Genomic DNA, 17,500 nt, shown 5'->3' on the forward strand with positions numbered 1-17,500 from the left:
GGTGGGGCGGGTCTGTCACTGTATAACACTGGGGTACAGTACTGGTGGGGACGGGTCTGTCACTGTATAACACTGGGATACAATACTGGTGGGGACGGGTCTGTCACTATAACACTGGGGTACAGTACTGGTGGGGACGGGTCTGTCACTGTATAACACTGGGGTACAGTACTGGTGGGGACGGGTCTGTCGCTATATAACACTGGGGTACAGTACTGGTGGGGACGGGTCTGTCACTGTATAACACTGGGGTACAGTACTGGTGTGGACGGGTCTGTCACTGTATAACACTGGGGTACAGTACTGGTGTGGACGGGTCTGTCACTGTATAACACTGGGGTACAGTACTGGCGGGGACGGGTCTGTCACTGTATAACACTGGGGTACAGTACTGGTGGGGATGGGCCTGTCACTGTATAACAATGGGGTACAGTGCTGGTGGGGATGGGTCTGTCACTGTATAACACTGGGGTACAGTACTAGTGGGGATGGGTCTGTCACTGTATAACACTGGGGTACAGTACTGGTGGGGACGGGTCTGTCACTGTATAACACTGGGGTACAGTACTGGTGGGGAAGGGTCTGTCACTGTATAACACTGGGGTACAGTACTGGTGGGGATGGGTCTGTCACTGTATAACACTGGGGTACAGTACTGGTGGGGATGGGTCTGTCACTGTATAACACTGGGGTACAGTACTGGTGGGGATGGGTCTGTCACTGTATAACACTGGGGTACAGTACTGGTGGGGACGGGTCTGTCACTGTATAACACTGGGGTACAGTACTGGTGGGGACGGGTCTGTCGTTATATAACACTGGGGTACAGTACTGGTGGGGATGGGTCTGTCACTGTATAACACTGGGGTACAGTACTGGTGGGGATGGGTCTGTCACTGTATAACACTGGGGTACAGTACTGGTGGGGACGGGTCTGTCACTGTATAACACTGGGTACAGTACTGGTGGGGAAGCGTCTGTCACTGTATAACACTGGGGTACAGTACTGGTGGGGAAGGGTCTGTCACTGTATAACACTGGGGTACAGTACTGGTGGGGATGGGTCTGTCACTGTATAACACTGGGGTACAGTACTGGTGGGGACGGGTCTGTGACTGTATAACACTGGGATACAGTACTGGTGGGGATGGGTCTGTCACTGTATAACACTGGGGTACAGTACTGGTGGGGATGGGTCTGTCACTGTATAACACTGGGGTACAGTACTGGTGGGGACGGGCCTGTCACTGTATAACACTGGGGTACAGTACTGGTGGGGATGGGTCTGTCACTGTATAACACTGGGGTACAGTACTGGCGGGGACGGGTCTGTCACTGTATAACACTGGGGTACAGTACTGGCGGGGACGGGTCTGTCACTGTATAACACTGGGGTACAGTACTGGTGGGGATGGGTCTGTCACTGTATAACACTGGGGTACAGTACTGGTGTGGACGGGTCTGTCACTGTATAACACTGGGGTACAGTACTGGCGGGGACGGGTCTGTCACTGTATAACACTGGGGTACAGTACTGGTGGGGAAGCGTCTGTCACTGTATAACACTGGGGTACAGTACTGGTGGGGATGGGTCTGTCACTGTATATCACTGGGGTACAGTACTGGTGGGGACGGGTCTGTCACTGTATAACACTGGGGTACAGTACTGGTGGGGACGGGTCTGTCACTGTATAACACTGGGGTACAGTACTGGTGGGGACGGGTCTGTCACTGTATAACACTGGGGTACAGTACTGGTGGGGACGGGTCTGTCACTGTATAACCGTGGGGTACAGTACTGGTGGGGACGGGTCTGTCACTGTATAACACTGGGGTACAGTACTGGTGGGACGGGTCTGTCACTGTATAACACTGGGGTACAGTACTGGTGGGGACGGGTCTGTCACTGTATAACACTGGGGTACAGTACTGGTGGGGACGGGTCTGTCGCTGTATAACACTGGGGTACAGTACTGGTGGGGATGGGTCTGTCACTGTATAACACTGGGGTACAGTACTGGTGGGGATGGGTCTGTCACTGTATAACACTGGGGTACAGTACTGGTGGGGACGGGTCTGTCACTGTATAACACTGGGGTACAGTACTGGTGGGGACGGGTCTGTCACTGTATAACACTGGGGTACAGTACTGGTGGGGACGGGTCTGTCGTTATATAACACTGGGGTACAGTACTGGTGGGGATGGGTCTGTCACTGTATAACACTGGGGTACAGTACTGGTGGGGATGGGTCTGTCACTGTATAACACTGGGGTACAGTACTGGTGGGGACGGGTCTGTCACTGTATAACACTGGGGTACAGTACTGGTGGGGAAGCGTCTGTCACTGTATAACACTGGGGTACAGTACTGGTGGGGAAGGGTCTGTCACTGTATAACACTGGGGTACAGTACTGGTGGGGATGGGTCTGTCACTGTATAACACTGGGGTACAGTACTGGTGGGGACGGGTCTGTGACTGTATAACACTGGGATACAGTACTGGTGGGGATGGGTCTGTCACTGTATAACACTGGGGTACAGTACTGGTGGGGATGGGTCTGTCACTGTATAACACTGGGGTACAGTACTGGTGGGGACGGGCCTGTCACTGTATAACACTGGGGTACAGTACTGGTGGGGATGGGTCTGTCACTGTATAACACTGGGGTACAGTACTGGCGGGGACGGGTCTGTCACTGTATAACACTGGGGTACAGTACTGGTGGGGACGGGTCTGTCACTGTATAACACTGGGGTACAGTACTGGTGGGGATGGGTCTGTCACTGTATAACACTGGGGTACAGTACTGGTGTGGACGGGTCTGTCACTGTATAACACTGGGGTACAGTACTGGCGGGGACGGGTCTGTCACTGTATAACACTGGGGTACAGTACTGGTGGGGAAGCGTCTGTCACTGTATAACACTGGGGTACAGTACTGGTGGGGATGGATCTGTCACTGTATATCACTGGGGTACAGTACTGGTGGGGACGGGTCTGTCACTGTATAACACTGGGGTACAGTACTGGTGGGGACGGGTCTGTCACTGTATAACACTGGGGTACAGTACTGGTGGGGACGGGTCTGTCACTGTATAACACTGGGGTACAGTACTGGTGGGGACGGGTCTGTCACTGTATAACCGTGGGGTACAGTACTGGTGGGGACGGGTCTGTCACTGTATAACACTGGGGTACAGTACTGGTGGGGACGGGTCTGTCACTGTATAACACTGGGGTACAGTACTGGTGGGGACGGGTCTGTCACTGTATAACACTGGGGTACAGTACTGGTGGGGACGGGTCTGTCGCTGTATATCACTGGGGTACAGTACTGGTGGGGATGGGTCTGTCACTGTATAACACTGGGGTACAGTACTGGTGGGGAAGGGTCTGTTACTGTGTAACACTGGGGTACAGTACTGGTGGGGACAGGTCTGTCACTGTATAACACTGGGGTACAGTACTGGTGGGGACGGGTCTGTCACTGTATAACACTGGGGTACAGCACTGGTGGGGACGGGTCTGTCGCTGTATAACACTGGGGTACAGTACTGGTGGGGACGGGTCTGTCACTGTATAACACTGGGGCACAGTACTGGTGGGGACGGGTCTGTCACTGTATAACACTGGGGTACAGTACTGGTGGGGACGGGCCTGTCACTGTATAACACTGGGGTACAGTACTGGTGGGGATGGGTCTGTCACTGTATAACACTGGGGTACAGTACTGGTGGGGACGGGTCTGTCACTGTATAACACTGGGGTACAGTACTGGTGGGGACGGGTCTGTCACTGTATAACACTGGGGTACAGTACTGGTGGGACGGGTCTGTCACTGTATAACACTGGGGTACAGTACTGGTGGGGACGGGTCTGTCACTGTATAACACTGGGGTACAGTACTGTTGGGGACAGGTCTGTCACTGTATAACAGTGGGGTACAGTACTGGTGGGACGGGTCTGTCACTGTATAACACTGGGGTACAGTACTGGTGGGACGGGTCTGTCACTGTATAACACTGGGGTACAGTACTGGTGGGGATGGGTCTGTCACTGTATAACACTGGGGTACAGTACTGGTGGGACGGGTCTGTCACTGTATAACACTGGGGTACAGTACTGGTGGGGACGGGTCTGTCACTGTATAACACTGGGGTACAGTACTGGTGGGGACGGGTCTGTCACTGTATAACACTGGGGTACAGTACTGGTGGGGATGGGTCTGTCACTGTATATCACTGGGGTACAGTACTGGTGGGGACGGGTCTGTCACTGTATAACACTGGGGTACAGTACTGGTGGGGACGGGTCTGTCACTGTATAACACTGGGGTACAGTACTGGTGGGGACGGGTCTGTCACTGTATAACACTGGGGTACAGTACTGGTGGGGACGGGTCTGTCACTGTATAACCGTGGGGTACAGTACTGGTGGGGACGGGTCTGTCACTGTATAACACTGGGGTACAGTACTGGTGGGGACGGGTCTGTCACTGTATAACACTGGGGTACAGTACTGGTGGGGACGGGTCTGTCACTGTATAACACTGGGGTACAGTACTGGTGGGGACGGGTCTGTCGCTGTATATCACTGGGGTACAGTACTGGTGGGGATGGGTCTGTCACTGTATAACACTGGGGTACAGTACTGGTGGGGAAGGGTCTGTACTGTGTAACACTGGGGTACAGTACTGGTGGGGACAGGTCTGTCACTGTATAACACTGGGGTACAGTACTGGTGGGGACGGGTCTGTCACTGTATAACACTGGGGTACAGCACTGGTGGGGACGGGTCTGTCGCTGTATAACACTGGGGTACAGTACTGGTGGGGACGGGTCTGTCACTGTATAACACTGGGGCACAGTACTGGTGGGGACGGGTCTGTCACTGTATAACACTGGGGTACAGTACTGGTGGGGACGGGCCTGTCACTGTATAACACTGGGGTACAGTACTGGTGGGGATGGGTCTGTCACTGTATAACACTGGGGTACAGTACTGGTGGGGACGGGTCTGTCACTGTATAACACTGGGGTACAGTACTGGTGGGGACGGGTCTGTCACTGTATAACACTGGGGTACAGTACTGGTGGGAACGGGTCTGTCACTGTATAACACTGGGGTACAGTACTGGTGGGGACGGGTCTGTCACTGTATAACACTGGGGTACAGTACTGTTGGGGACAGGTCTGTCACTGTATAACACTGGGGTACAGTACTGGTGGGGACGGGTCTGTCACTGTATAACACTGGGGTACAGTACTGGTGGGACGGGTCTGTCACTGTATAACACTGGGGTACAGTACTGGTGGGACGGGTCTGTCACTGTATAACACTGGGGTACAGTACTGGTGGGGATGGGTCTGTCACTGTATAACACTGGGGTACAGTACTGGTGGGACGGGTCTGTCACTGTATAACACTGGGGTACAGTACTGGTGGGGACGGGTCTGTCACTGTATAACACTGGGGTACAGTACTGGTGGGGACGGGTCTGTCACTGTATAACACTGGGGTACAGTACTGGTGGGGATGGGTCTGTCACTGTATAACACTGGGGTACAGTACTGGTGGGGACGGGTCTGTCACTGTATAACACTGGGGTACAGTACTGGTGGGACGGGTCTGTCACTGTATAACACTGGGGTGCAGTACTGGTGGGGACGGGTCTGTCACTGTATAACACTGGGGTACAGTACTGGTGGGGACGGGTCTGTCACTGTATAACACTGGGGTACAGTACTGGTGGGGACGGGTCTGTCACTGTATAACACTGGGGTACAGTACTGGTGGGGACAGGTCTGTCACTGTATAACACTGGGGTACAGTACTGGTGGGGACGGGTCTGTCACTGTATAACACTGGGGTACAGTACTGGTGGGGACAGGTCTGTCACTGTATAACACTGGGGTACAGTACTGGTGGGGCCAGGTCTGTCACTGTATAACACTGGGGTACAGTACTGGTGGGGACAGGTCTGTCACTGTATAACACTGGGGTACAGTACTGGTGGGGACGGGTCTGTCACTGTATAACACTGGGGTACAGTACTGGTGGGGACGGGTCTGTCACTGTATAACACTGGGGTACAGTACTGGTGGGGACGGGGTCTGTCACTGTATAACACTGGGGTACAGTACTGGTGGGGATGGGCCTGGCACTGTATAACACTGGGGTACAGTACTGGTGGGGATGGGTCTGTCACTGTATAACACTGGGGTACAGTACTGGTGGGGACGGGTCTGTCACTGTATAACACTGGGGTACAGTACTGGTGGGGACGGGTCTGTCACTGTATAACCGTGGGGTACAGTACTGGTGGGGATGGGTCTGTCACTGTATAACACTGGGGTACAGTACTGGTGGGGATGGATCTGTCACTGTATAACACTGGGGTACAGTACTGGTGGGGATGGGTCTGTCACTGTATAACACTGGGGTACAGTACTGGTGGGGACGGGACTGTCACTGTATAACACTGGGGTACAGTACTGGTGGGGATGGGTCTCGCTGTATAACACTGGGGTACAGTACTGGTGGGGACGGGACTGTCGCTGTATAACACTGGGGTACAGTACTGGTGGGGATGGGTCTGTCACTGTATAACACTGGGGTACAGTACTGGTGGGGACGGGTCTGTCACTGTATAACACTGGGGTACAGTACTGGTGGGGACAGGTCTGTCACTGTATAACACTGGGGTACAGTACTGGTGGGGATGGGTCTGTCACTGTATAACACTGGGGTACAGTACTGGTGGGGATGGGTCTGTCACTGTATAACACTGGGGTACAGTACTGGTGGGGACGGGTCTGTCACTGTGTAACACTGGGGTACAGTACTGGTGGGGACGGGTCTGTCACTGTATAACATTGGGGTACAGTACTGGTGGGGTCAGCTCTGACCAGTATTATTCTGCTCTCCCACCTTGCATTTGAGCAGCCTGTGCGAGTGCCTGTCCGTGATTGCCACTGCTGTGTGTTACCACAGCACGGACTTCCTCGCCATTGTTCTTCCTTTCGTTCAGTGTGGACACAGCGTTGAGGGCTCCGCGAATCTGCAAGGAATAGAAAACTCATCAATTCATCTGGGAAAATAAAACTATTTGAGCCTTTTTAAAAAACGTTTTCATGCTCGTGTTCATAGCTCTCCATCGTCACCTCACCACCCCCCTATCTCCATAACCTCCTCCTGCTGCTCCAACCCTCCCTATCTCTGTAACCTCCTCCAGCCCCTACACCCCTCCCTATCTCTGTAACCTCCTCCAGCCCCTACAGCCCTCCCTATCTTTGTAATCTCCTCCAGCCCCTACAACCCTCCCTATCTCTGTAACCTCCTCCAGTCCCTACAACCCTCCCTATCTCTGTAATCTCCTCCAGCCCCTACAACCCTCCCTATCTCTGTAACCTCCTCCAGTCCCTACAACCCTCCCAATCTCTGTGACCTCCTCCAGCCCCTACAACCCCCCTATCACTGTAACCACCTCCAGCCCCTACAACCCTCCCTATCTCTGTAACCTCCTCCTGCTGCTCCAACCCTCCCTATCTCTGTAACCTCCTCCAGCCTCTACACCCCTCCCTATCTCTGTAACCTCCTCCAGCCGCCTACACCCCGCCCTATTTCTGTAACCTCCTCCAGCCCCTACACTCCTCCCTATCTCTGTAACCTCCTCCAGCCCCTACAACCCTCCCTATCTCTGTAAACTCCTCCAGCCCCCACAACCCTCCCTATCTCTGTAATCTCCTCCAGCCCCTACACCCCTCCCTATCTCTGTAACCTGCTCCAGCCCCTACAACCCTCCCTATCTCTGTAACCTCCTCCAGCCCCTACAACCCTCCCTATCACTGTAACCTCAACCTCATTACCATCAAATTCTCTGTACTCCTCCAATTCCAGTCTCACAAACAACCCTGGTTCCCATCTGTCAGCCGATGGTTGAGGTGCACAGTGGGAGTGAACGGGAAGGGGTTTGGGTCCATTGGGATTGTGGGGGAGTGAACGGGAAGGGATTTTGGTCCATTGGGATTGTGGACAGTGGGAGTGAACGGGTAGGGGTTTGGTTCCATTGGGATTGTGGACAGTGGGAGTGAACGGGAAGGGGTTTGGGTCCATTGGGATTGTGGACAGTGGGAGTGAACGGGAAGGGGTTTGGGTCCATTGGGATTGTGGGGGAGTGAACGGGAAGGGTTTGGGTCCATTGGGATTGTGGACAGTGGGAGTGAACGGGAAGGGTTTGGGTCCATTGGGATTGTGGATAGTGGGTGTGAACGGGAAGGGGTTTGGGTCCATTGGGATTGTGGACGGTGGGAGTAAACGGGAAGGGGTTTGGGTCCATTGGGATTGTGGACAGTGGGAGTGAACGGGAAGGGGTTTGGTTCCATTGGGATTGTGGACAGTGGGAGTGAACGGGAAAGGGTTTGGGTCCATTGGGATTGTGGACAGTGGGTGTGAACGGGAAGGGGTTTGGGTCCATTGGGATTGTGGACAGTGGGTGTGAACGAGAAGGGGTTTGGGTCCATCGGGATCATGGACAGTGAGACTGAACGCCTCGTTTGTGTTTTAAGCCCCACATCCAATCCGGTTTCTAAAGCCGCTGCCCTTCTCCCAACCCAGCCACGTACCCAAGCCGGTTAGGTCGGCAGGCAGTCCAATGTCCCGCCGGTGCCCTACCTTAAACGATCCTGTTTTCTGGAAAAGTTCGCACTTGAGGAAGAGCTTGCGCCCCGCCCGCTTGTCCAGGGTGGAGTTGGTGAGGACTGGGGTCCTGTGAATGAGGCCAGCGATGGCCGCTTGGGCCTTCTGGACACTGGCCAGGGAGACGCAGTACTGAACGGGCATGGCAGCTACAAAAACGGGCACAGGGTGCCTGAGCAGGAACTTGCGTAAAAGAGCAGTTGGTGCAGGTCCAGGCAGAGTGCCACAGGAAGGATGCGATTGCAGTGTTGAGCGCTCACAGGGGAGATTGACAAGTATCGGCAGGAACTTCCGTTGGGAGGGAAGAACCGATAGGCGAAAGGTGGAAGGTTTCTTAGGAACTGAGGTGTGGGGGTTGGAGGGGGGGGAAGATTTAATTGGTGTCTAAAATGATGAGAGCCCCAGTTTGAGCGGATACGAAGCTCGAGTTCCAGGCGCAGCGCAGTCAGAGCAGGGGGGGCACAGAATTAAAGAAATGACAGGACCATTTGAGGGGTGATCACTCTCAATTTCGCAAACCAACTCCTGGTTCCGGCCACGAGCTGCCTGCAGATGAAGAGCTGGAGAGTGGGGAGAGGCAGGGCTGCTCTGTGCTGGCTCAGAGGGGCTGAATGGCCGCCTCCTGGGTGGGGAATGGTTCTGACAAGGATCTGGGGGAAGAGACTGGGTTGTTCTGTGCTGGCTCAGAGGGGCTGAATGGCCTCCTCCTGGGTGAAGATGGTTCTTACAGGGATCTGGGGGAGAGGCGGGGCTGCTCTGTGCTGGCTCCGATGGGCTGAATGGCCTCCTCCTGGGTGGGGAGAGGCTGGTCTGTGCTGGCTCAGAGGGGCTGAATGGCCTCCGAGGGAGAGATTGGGCTGGTCTATGCTGGCTCAGAGGGGCTGAATGGCCTCCTGCTGGATCAGGAGTGGCTGGGCTGGTCTGTGGTGGTTCAGAGGGGCTGAATGGCCGCCTGCTGAGTGATGAGGCTGGTCTGTGCTGGCTCAGAGGGGCTGAATGGCCTCCTGTTGGTTGGGGAGAGGCTAGTCTGTGCTGGCTCAGAGGATCTGAATGGCCTCCTGCTGGGTGGGGGAGGGGCTGTGCTGGCTCAGAGGGGCTGAATGGCCTCCTGCTGGGTGGGGGAGAGGGGCTGTGCTGGCTCAGAGGGGCTGAATGGCCTCCTGCTGGGTGGGGGAGAGGGGCTGTGCTGGCTCAGAGGGGCTGAATGGCCTCCTGCTGGGTGGGGGAGAGGGGCTGTGCTGGCTCAAAGGGGCTGAATGGCCTCCTGCTGGGTGGGGGAGAGGGGCTGTGCTGGCTCAGAGGGGCTGAATGGCCTCTTGCTGGGTGGGGGAGAGGGGCTGTGCTGGCTCAGAGGGGCTGAATGGCCTCCTGCTGGGTGGGGGAGAGGGGCTGTGTTGGCTCAGAGGGGCTGAATGGCCTCCTGCTGGGTGGGGGAGAGGGGCTGTGCTGGCTCAGAGGGGCTGAATGGCCTCCTGCTGGGTGGGGGAGAGGGGCTGTGCTGGCTCAGAGGGGGCTGAATGGCCTGCTGCTGGGTGGGGGAGGGGCTGTGCTGGCTCAGAGGGGCTGAATGGCCTCCTGCTGGGTGGGGGAGAGGGGCTGTGTTGGCTCAGAGGGGCTGAATGGCCTCCTGCTGGGTGGGGGAGAGGGGCTGTGTTGGCTCAAAGGGGCTGAATGGCCTCCTGCTGGGTGGGGGAGAGGGGCTGTGCTGGCTCAGAGGGGCTGAATGGCCTCCTGCTGGGTGGGGGAGAGGGGCTGTGCTGGCTCAGAGGGGCTGAATGGACACCTGCTGGGTGGGAGAGAGGCTGTGCTGGCTCAGAGGGGCTGAATGGACACCTGCTGGGTGGGAGAGAGGCTGTGCTGGCTCAAAGGGGCTGAATGGCCTCCTGCTGGGTGGGGGAGAGGGGCTGTGTTGGCTCAAAGGGGCTGAATGGCCTCCTGCTGGGTGGGGGAGAGGGGCTGTGCTGGCTCAAAGGGGCTGAATGGCCTCCTGCTGGGTGGGGGAGAGGGGCTGTGCTGGCTCAGAGGGGCTGAATGGCCTCCTGCTGGGTGGGGGAGAGGGGCTGTGCTGGCTCAGAGGGGCTGAATGGACACCTGCTGGGTGGGGGAGAGGCTGCGTGATGATTGTGGGCTCAGATGAGGCAGGCAGAGACAGGAGATGTCCACAGGCGATGCCCTCCCTTGCCGAATACCCGGCCCGCCGGCGCCTCCTCCCGGCTCCCCAGAACAGGCTTCAGCTACTCTGCTAGGCCCAGCGTCGCCCTGGCAACCGTATGGCGGGAATGGCGGCCCGGCACCCGCATGCTAACCCCGCCCACTTCCCGGGTTCCGGCCCCACCTCCTTCCCTCCTCTGGCCCCGCCCCTGACCTCTGTCCGCACACGCAGCGCTCTGACCACGCCCCGCGTTCTAGCTCCGCCCCGCGTTCCGACCCCGCCCCCTCCGCTTTGACGGATCCCGCGCTCTGACCCGGCCCCCTCTGCTCTAAAGCGCCCGCGCTCTGACTGGTCCCGCGCTCTGACCCCGCCCCCTCCGCTCTGATGTGCCCCTCGCTCTGACCCCGCCCCCTCCGCTCTGATGTGCCCCTCGCTCTGACCCCGCCCCCTCCGCTCTGGCTCCGCCCCGCGCTCTGACCCGGCCCCCTCTGCTCTAAAGCGCCCGCGCTCTGACCCCGCCCCCTGCGCTCTGACTGGTCCCGCGCTCTGACCCCGCCCCCTCCGCTCCGATGTGCCCCTCGCTCTGACCCCGCCCCCTCCGCTCTGGCTCCGCCCCGCGCTCTTACACCGCCCCCTCCGCTCTGACGGGCCCCGCGCTCTGACCACGCCCCGCGCTCAGGCTCCGCCCCCTCCGCTCTGACGGACCCTGCGCACTGACCCCGCCCCCTTCAGGCCCCGCCCCCGCTCAAGTGCTTGTGCTGCTCACGACTGGCTGAGCTGCGTCACTTCCGGCAGCGGCGGCAACAGCAGCAGCATGGCCGTAAACAGCGGTAAGAGCCAGGGGTCACCCCCCCCCCCAAATAGGGGGAAGGGTCAGGGGTCAGGGGTCACCCCCCCACCCACAGGGGGAAGGAGTCAGGGGTCACCCAGCCCCCACAGGGGGAAGGAGTCAGGGGTCACCCCCCCCACAGGGGGAAGGGGTCAGAGGTCACACCCCCACCGGGGGAAGGAGTCAAGGGTCACCCCCCCCACAGGGGGAAGGGGTGAGAGGTCACACACCCCCACAGGGGGAAGGAATCAGGGGTCACAACCCCCACAGGGGGAAGGAGTCAAGGGTCACCCCCCCCCACAGGGGGAAGGAGTCAAGGGTCACCCCCCCCCACAGGGGGAAGGAGTCAGGGGTCACCCCCCCCCCACAGGGGGAAGGAGTCAGGGGTCACCCACCCCCCCCCCCCCACAGGGGGAAGGAGTCAGGGGTCACCCCCCCACAGGGGGAAGGAGTCAGGGGTCACCCCCCCACAGGGGGAAGGAGTCAAGGGTCACCCCCCCACAGGGGGAAGGGGTGAGAGGTCACACACCCCCACAGGGGGAAGGAATCAGGGGTCACAACCCCCACAGGGGGAAGGAGTCAGGGGCCACCCCCCCCCCCCACAGGGGGAAGTAGTCGGGGGGCAACCCCCCCCTCCACAGGGGGAAGGAGTCAGGGGTCACAACCCCCCCCCCCCCCCCCCCCCCCCCACAGGCGGAAGAGTCAGGGGTAGCAATCCCACAGGGGGAAGGGCCTCACAACCCCCCACAGGGGGAAGGGTCAGGGGTCACCACAGCCACACCCTCCATATAGGGGAAGGGTCAGGGTTCACCACCACCCCCGCACTGGCGGAAGGGTCAGGGGTAACACAACCCCCCCCCCCTCCCCCCCCCCCCACAGGGGGAAGGGGTCGGGGTCACACATCCACCCACCACACAAGGGGAAGGGTCGGGGGTCACCACCACCCCCCCACAGGGGGATGGGTCAGGGGTAACACCCCCTTCCCCCCCCCCCCAAATCACAGGGGGATTGGTAAGGGGTTACACCCCCTCCCCCTTAAGGAGGGAAGTGTCAGCTGTGAATTATAACGTGCCTGGGTTCTTTCTTAGCAGGAGATGAAGACTTTACATGGGCGCCCCCGTCTGACGCGGATATGAAGGTGATCGTGGCGCGCCGTGAGCGCCAGGACAAGATCACCAAACTGATGGGGGATTACCTGCTGAAAGGATACAGGATGCTGGCCGACTCGTGTCAGGAATGTGGAGTGAGTATCAGCGTATTGCTGAATAAACAGTGACTCTGTTCAGTTACACAGTGAGTGATCCTCACCCTGCTGAATAAACAGTGACTCTGTACAGTTACACAGTGAGTGATCCTCACCCTGCTGAATAAACTGACTCTGTACAGTTACACAGTGAGTGATCCTCACCCTGCTGAATAAACAGTGACTCTGTACAGTTACACAGTGAGTGATCCTCACCCTGCTGAATAAACAGTGACTCTGTACAGTTACACAGTGAGTGACCCTCACCCTGAATAAACAGTGACTCTGTACAGTTACACAATGAGTGATCCTCACCCTGCTGTATAAACAGTGACTCTGTACAGTTACACAGTGAGTGATCCTCACCCTGCTGAATAAACAGTGACTCTGTACAGTTACACAGCGAGTGACCCTCACCCTGCTGAATAAACAGTGACTCTGTACAGTTACACAGTGAGTGATCCTCACCCTGCTGAATAAACAGTGACTCTGTACAGTTACACAGTGAGTGATCCTCACCCTGCTGAATAAACAGTGACTCTGTACAGTTACACAGTGAGTGATCCTCACCCTGCTGAATAAACAGTGACTCTGTACAGTTACACAGCGAGTGACCCTCACCCTGCTGAATAAACAGTGACTCTGTACAGTTACACAGTGAGTGATCCTCACCCTGCTGAATAAACAGTGACTCTGTACAGTTACACAGTGAGTGATCCTCACCCTGCTGAATAAACAGTGACTCTGTACAGTTACACAGTGAGTGATCCTCACCCTGCTGAATAAACAGTGACTCTGTACAGTTACACAGTGAGTGATCCTCACCCTGCTGAATAAACAGTGACTCTGTACAGTTACACAGTGAGTGATCCTCACCCTGCTGAATAAACAGTGACTCTGTACAGTTATTCACCCTGCTGAATAAACAGTGACTCTGTTCAGTTACACAGTGAGTGATCCTCACCCTGAATAAACAGTGACTCTGTACAGTTACACAGTGAGTGATCCTGTGCAGGAAGGACGGAAGAAAGAGGGAAAATCGACCGTGGATATCTAAGGAAATAAGGGAGAGTATCAAATTGAAGGAAAAAGCATATAAAGTGGCAAAGATTGCTGGGAGATTAGAGGACTGGGAAATCTTTAGGGGGCAACAGAAAGCTACTAAAAAAGCTATAAAGAAGAGTAAGATAGAGTATGAGAGTAAACTTGCTCAGAATATAAAAACAGACAGTAAAAGTTTTTACAAATATATAAGACAAAAAAGAGTGGCTAAGGTAAATATTGGTCCTTTAGAGGATGAGAAGGGAGTTTTAATAATGGGAAATGAGGAAATGGCTGAGGAACTGAACAGGTTTTTGGGTCGGTCTTCACAGTGGAAGACACAAATAACATGCCAGCGACTGATAGAAATGAGGCTATGACAGGTGAGGACCTTGAGAGGATTGTTATCACTAAGGAGGGAGGGATGGGCAAGCTAATGGGGCTAAAGGTAGACAAGTCTCCTGGCCCTGATGGAATGCATCCCAGAGTGCTAAAAGAGATGGCTAGGGAAATTGCAGATGCACTAGTGATAATTTACCGAAATTCACTAGACTCTGGGGTGGTCCCGGTGGATTGGAAATTAGCAAACGTGACGCCACTGTTTAAAAAAGGAGGTAGGCAGAAAGCAGGAAATTATAGGCCAGTGAGTTTAACTTCGGTAATAGGGAAGATGCTGGAATCTATCATCAAGGAAGAAATTGCGAGGCATCTGGATAGAAATTGTCCCATTGGGCAGACGCAGCATGGGTTCGTAAAAGGCAGGTCGTGCCTAACTAATTTAGTGGAATTTTTTGAGGACATTACCAGTGCAGTAGATAACGGGGAGCCGATGGATGTGGTATATCTGGATTTCCAGAAAGCCTTTGACAAGGTGCCACACAAAAGGTTGCTGCATAAGATAAAGATGCATGGCATTAAGGGTAAAGTAGTAGCATGGATAGAGGATTGGTTAATTAATAGAAAGCAAAGAGTTGGGATAAATGGGTGTTTCTCTGGTTGGCAATCAGTAGCTAGTGGTGTCCCTCAGGGATCCGTGTTGGGCCCACAATTGTTCACAATTTACATTGATGATTTGGAGTTGGGGACCAAGGGCAATGTGTCCAAGTTTGCAGATGACACTAAGATGAGTGGTAAAGCGAAAAGTGCAGAGGATACGGGAAGTCTGCAGAGGGATTTGGATAGGTTAAGTGAATGGGCTCGGGTCTGGCAGATGGAATACAATGTTGACAAATGTGAGGTTATCCATTTTGGTAGGAATAACAGCAAACGGGATTATTATTTAAACGATAAAATATTAAAGCATGCCGCTGTTCAGAGAGACTTGGGTGTGCTAGTGCATGAGTCACAGAAGGTTGGTTTACAAGTGCAACAGGTGATTAAGAAGGCAAATGGAATTTTGTCCTTCATTGCTAGAGGGATGGAGTTTAAGACTAGGGAGGTTATGTTGCAATTGTATAAGGTGTTAGTGCGGCCACACCTGGAGTATTGTGTTCAGTTTTGGTCTCCTTACTTGAGAAAGGACGTACTGGCACTGGAGGGTGTGCAGAGGAGATTCACTAGGTTAATCCCAGAGTTGAAGGGATTGGATTATGAGGAGAGGTTGAGTAGACTGGGACTGTACTCGTTGGAATTTAGAAGGATGAGGGGGGATCTTATAGAAACATTTAAAATTATGAAGGGAATAGATAGGATAGATGCGGGCAGGTTGTTTCCACTGGCGGGTGACAGCAGAACTAGGGAGCATAGCCTCAAAATAAGGGGAAGTAGATTTAGGACTGAGTTTAGGAGGAACTTCTTCACCCAAAGGGTTGTGAATCTATGGAATTCCTTGCCCAGTGAAGCAGTTGAGGCTCCTTCATTACATGTTTTTAAGGTAAAGATAGATAGTTTTTTGAAGAATAAAGGGGTTAAGGGTTATGGTGTTCGGGCCGGAAAGTGGAGCTGAGTCCACAGAAGATCAGCCATGATCTAATTGAATGGCGGAGCAGGCTCGAGGGGCCAGATGGCCTACTCCTGCTCCTAGTTCTTATGTTCTTATGTTACACAGTGAGTGATCCTCACCCTGCTGAATAAACAGTGACTCTGTACAGTTACACAGTGAGTGATCCTCACCCTGCTGAATAAACAGTGACTCTGTACAGTTACACAGTGAGTGATCCTCACCCTGCTGAATAAACACTGACTCTGTACAGTTACACAGTGAGAGATCCTCACCCTGCTGAATAAACAGTGATTCTGTACAGTTACACAGTGAGTAATCCTCACCCTGCTGAATAAACAGTGACTCTGTACAGTTACAGTGAGTGATCCTCACCCTGCTGAATAAACTGACTCTGTACAGTTACACAGTGAGTGATCCTCACCCTGCTGAATAAACAGTGACTCTGTACAGTTACACAGTGAGTGATCCTCACCCTGCTGAATAAACTGACTCTGTACAGTTACACAGTGAGTGATCCTCACCCTGCTGAATAAACAGTGACTCTGTACAGTTACACAGCGAGTGACCCTCACCCTGCTGAATAAACAGTGACTCTGTACAGTAACACAGTGAGTGATCCTCACCCTGCTGAATAAACAGTGACTCTGTACAGTTACACAGCGAGTGACCCTCACCCTGCTGAATAAACAGTGACTCTGTACAGTTACACAGTGAGTGATCCTCACCCTGCTGAATAAACAGTGACTCTGTACAGTTATGATGTGGAGATGCCGGCGTTGGACTGGGGTGAGCACAGTAAGAAGTCTTACAACACCAGGTTAAAGTCCAACAGGTTTGTTTCAAACAGTTTGGTTCAAACAGTGTTTGAAACAAACCTGTTGGACTTTAACCTGGTGTTGTAAGACTTCTTACTCTGTACAGTTACACAGCGAGTGACCCTCACCCTGCTGAATAAACAGTGACTCTGTACAGTTACACAGTGAGTGATCCTCACCCTGAATAAACAGTGACTCTGTACAGTTACACAGTGAGTGATCCTCACCCTGCTGAATAAACAGTGACTCTGTACAGTTACACAGTGAGTGACCCTCACCCTGAATAAACAGTGACTCTGTACAGTTACACAGTGAGTGATCCTCACCCTGCTGAATAAACAGTGACTCTGTACAGTTACACAGCGAGTGACCCTCACCCTGCTGAATAAACAGTGACTCTGTACAGTTACACAGTGAGTGATCCTCACCCTGCTGAATAAACAGTGACTCTGTACAGTTACACAGTGAGTGATCCTCACCCTGCTGAATAAACAGTGACTCTGTACAGTTACACAGTGAGTGATCCTCACCCTGCTGAATAAACAGTGACTCTGTTCAGTTACACAGTGAGTGATCCTCACCCTGCTGAATAAACAGTGACTCTGTACAGTTATGATGTGGAGATGCCGGCGTTGGACTGGGGTGAGCACAGTAAGAAGTCTTACAACACCAGGTTAAAGTCCAACAGGTTTGTTTCAAACAGTTTGGTTCAAACAGTGTTTGAAACAAACCTGTTGGACTTTAACCTGGTGTTGTAAGACTTCTTACTCTGTACAGT

General features: G+C 54.4%; 2 protein-coding genes across 3 annotated transcripts in view; one reads left to right on the forward strand and one right to left on the reverse strand.

Moving 5' to 3' along the window:
* Positions 1–9,841, reverse strand: part of LOC119958822 (serine racemase-like) — a 13,443-nt gene extending 3,602 nt beyond the window's left edge. Inside the window, exons 1-2 of the mRNA XM_038787324.1 lie at positions 8,677–9,841; positions 6,934–7,063 (exon numbers count right to left, since the gene is read on the reverse strand). Coding sequence (XP_038643252.1) covers positions 6,934–7,063; positions 8,677–8,844 — 298 coding nt within the window. The 5' untranslated portion in view covers positions 8,845–9,841. The remainder of the gene's footprint in view (positions 1–6,933; positions 7,064–8,676) is intronic.
* Positions 9,842–11,623: 1,782 nt separating this feature from the next.
* Positions 11,624–17,500, forward strand: part of znrd2 (zinc ribbon domain containing 2) — a 12,522-nt gene continuing 6,645 nt past the window's right edge. Inside the window, exons 1-2 of one of the 2 annotated variants that reach the window (XM_038787462.1) lie at positions 11,624–11,682; positions 12,770–12,924. In XM_038787462.1, coding sequence (XP_038643390.1) covers positions 11,667–11,682; positions 12,770–12,924 — 171 coding nt within the window. In that variant the 5' untranslated portion in view covers positions 11,624–11,666. The remainder of the gene's footprint in view (positions 11,683–12,769; positions 12,925–17,500) is intronic. The other variant, XM_038787463.1, reaches the window with a different exon arrangement.

Source organism: Scyliorhinus canicula, chromosome 31 (genome assembly GCF_902713615.1).
Source record: "Scyliorhinus canicula chromosome 31, sScyCan1.1, whole genome shotgun sequence".
Classification (NCBI taxonomy): domain Eukaryota; kingdom Metazoa; phylum Chordata; class Chondrichthyes; order Carcharhiniformes; family Scyliorhinidae; genus Scyliorhinus; species Scyliorhinus canicula.